A 3,048-nucleotide genomic window follows, 5' to 3' on the forward strand; every position below is an offset into this window, starting at 1 on the left:
ATCATCGGAAGCAGCAGGTAGTGCAACAATATAGCAAACGTTAGGAGCCCGGCGATCTTGTATTTTTCCTGGAGAAATTCGATAAAATCGAGACCAGTTTATCTGGCTATAGTTCATTTTCCGTGTGTTTGCCCGGTTCGCGAGGGAAAGAAAAAAAAAGCGTTCGAAATCTCGTTGCGCAGCGGAAGCACACGCGCAATAAATTTCCGAGATCCGTTGCAAGCCAGAGGGAAAGATGACGAAATTTGCGATCGATCGACTTTTCCCCGTTCCACAAGTCGGGCAATACATCATTTCCCGGGTTTCTTCGTTCCCGCGGGAATCTACAGCTTCGAATTTGTTTTCCGATTTTTCCAGCAACATTATCACCTTGTGACTTCTACCTTCGTGGTAATTCGATTCGGGCGAATGTACTCGGGTGAAAATGCATTTTCCTGTCGGTGATTGGAAAAACCGACTCGAACATTGTTGCAACAATGATGATTTTTAAGTTTGCTGGGTTAAATCGTGTTGTTCATTTAACTCTCTGCAAACCGAGTTTTCTTCATTTGAGAGAAGAAAAATTAGGGCTGTCTTGAATCTTACGTTTTTCTTGGAGAAGCAAGAATTAATAATTATTGAAATTACTGTGTTATTGGAATTTAATTGGAAAATTTATTTCATTGTAGAAAATTATGTATGTAAAATTAAAGTTATTAAATTTGTCTGGTTCTAAGGTAGAAAATTTATTCGCCTACGGTCACGTAGCTGTACATGTAAGCGCTGCCAGTCGTGTGAGGCACTCGTACTCCAAACTCGGCGTAACATGCTCCTACAACACCAAAATTGGGACACCATATTCAGCTCCGAAACACGACGAAACGAAGAAAACATGAAACAATGAAAAACAAACAGGGTAATTGGGATATTTTCATTGGAAAGATGTTAAAGTTTCATTTTGAGATCTCGAAATTTTTTAAAACGAAATACATTTGATATTTGATAAAATTTAGTGCCGTTTTATGATTCAAAAATTCAAAATTAGCGAACTTTTCAATATGGAAAGAAATTTAATATACTAGGGTGGATTGAAAAGTTCACGGCCTAAGTATGAAGGATTGCAGCTAAGTGCTTGTAATTTTTACCGAATAATATGCAATTAATCGTGTACTAATGTATACAGTTTCGTGTCTCTATCGTCATTTTTCTCCCTTTTACAGCTAGTGAAGTAGAGGTATTTGCAGTAGATGGAGTAGAGATGGACAAAATTAGAAAACGATCCAATACCTGAAGGTAAAGGACCTCGCTTCAAAGATCATTCAAGGACCTTGCAAAAATTATTCCAAGTCCTTGCGAAAATCATTCAGGGTCCTTGCGGCGATGTCCTTTGTCACCAGGTACTGGATCATTCCTCGCTTCTATTCGTCTCTTCTCCGTCGCTGTAAACACTCCCACTTCACCAGCTGTAAAAGAGAGCCACGAAACTTCGTACGTCGGTACACAAATGATCACAGATTACACCGTAAAAATTGCAAGCACCTAGCAGCAGTTCTTCCCACTTAGGCCGCGAACCTTTCAATCCGCCCTCGTATTAAAATTGCAAAATCTATCTGGTTCAAATGTAGAAAATTCCCAGTAAAAATGTCTAACTCTAAGGTACAAATTTTGTTTTCTCTGCAAAATATCAAGGGAACAATTCTTCGAATTTCACACAAATTTTTATCGAATGTTTTTCGTCGATTCGGTCATTTTTGATGGAAGCATGACGGCAGTATATTAAAAGAACGTGCTTCGAAAATTCCTAGGTAAGTTCCCCACGGCATAAAAATCGTTGGTTTTTTTTATTTATACACCCCAGTGGATCGTAACGGTGTGCAAAAGTTGTTGGCTAATACGCTTCGCATGCAACAAGTGGTGAAAGAATATGCTCTGTACTGTAACAAACTGTGCTAAATTCAAATAGTTATAAGAAAAACATGACACTGAAATATTCTAAAGCGTCCATTATCGCGTTTCTTTGGGGCAATGAAAGCAATGCTAGGTCAGCTGAAATAAAATTATGCAATCCCTTGTTATAAATATAACAAGTTTTCCATAGAAAAGTAAGAAATTGTAGCTGTCACATTCTTTTCTTATTATTCTTCAATTTTACGTAACACTTAATTCACTATTTTTTCACCACAATTCAACTACTTATCTGCACATTCTGTTTCAATGTGACATATTTCTCGAAACCACTGTTTCTTCGTTATAAAATTCAGCAAAAAATGAAATGTAAAATTTCCAAAAATTTTCTGATTGAATAAATAAGTAAGAATAAATGTTTACTCCGTAGATGCAAAAATAATAATTCAACTACTTACCTACACATTTTGCTTCAACGTGGCGTATTTTTCAAAATCATCGTTTTTTTCGTTATAAAATTCACCGAAAAATAAAATCTACAAATTCCAGAAGTTTAAAAAAAATAATAGATTATAACGATAAATATTTACCCTGTAGATGCAAAAATACCAATTCAACTATTTACCTACACATTCTGTTTCAATGTGACGAAAAATAAAATCTACAAATTCCAAAAAATTTTCAAATATAACAGATTACAACGATAAAAGTTCAAAACCAGTTTCCTTCATTTTAGAAATCTACCAAAAAACGAGACGTAAATTTTTCAAACGTAACAGATTGTAACGATAAAAGTTTCTCTCCCCGGATAGATGCAAAGAAATACCAAGAATTTATAGGAATATTCTTCATTTCTAAGCTGGTCGTTAGCGTAGAACTACTCGTTTCTTCGAGATTCCTCGAGAGGTATCATATCACCTGACCGGAAAAACATTCGTTAACACACGTAGCTATACCACGAGTCCCAGATAAATCTTGTTGCTTTTTACTCGTCCATTTATCGCCCCCTTCGTTCTACGTTGAGAACTGATCTGTTCCGTTCCACGCTTAACAGGCGCATCGATTTCGGACTAGAAATGTCTACCCTGTTTTCTTCGCTGTCTCGTAAAGCCCCGAGTCCCGCTGTTTTACATTCGACGGAGGTTCGCTTTCCCTTCCAAAGAA

General features: G+C 36.7%; 1 protein-coding gene across 1 annotated transcript in view; it reads right to left on the reverse strand.

Moving 5' to 3' along the window:
• Positions 1-725: 725 nt before the first annotated feature.
• LOC108576175 overlaps positions 726-3,048 on the reverse strand; it is a 97,753-nt gene continuing 95,430 nt past the window's right edge. The window contains exon 3 of the mRNA XM_017939119.1: positions 726-811. Within this exon, the coding sequence (XP_017794608.1) occupies positions 726-811 (86 nt within the window). The remainder of the gene's footprint in view (positions 812-3,048) is intronic.

This window comes from Habropoda laboriosa, unplaced genomic scaffold, assembly GCF_001263275.1.
Source record: "Habropoda laboriosa isolate 0110345459 unplaced genomic scaffold, ASM126327v1 scaffold212, whole genome shotgun sequence".
Taxonomy (NCBI): domain Eukaryota; kingdom Metazoa; phylum Arthropoda; class Insecta; order Hymenoptera; family Apidae; genus Habropoda; species Habropoda laboriosa.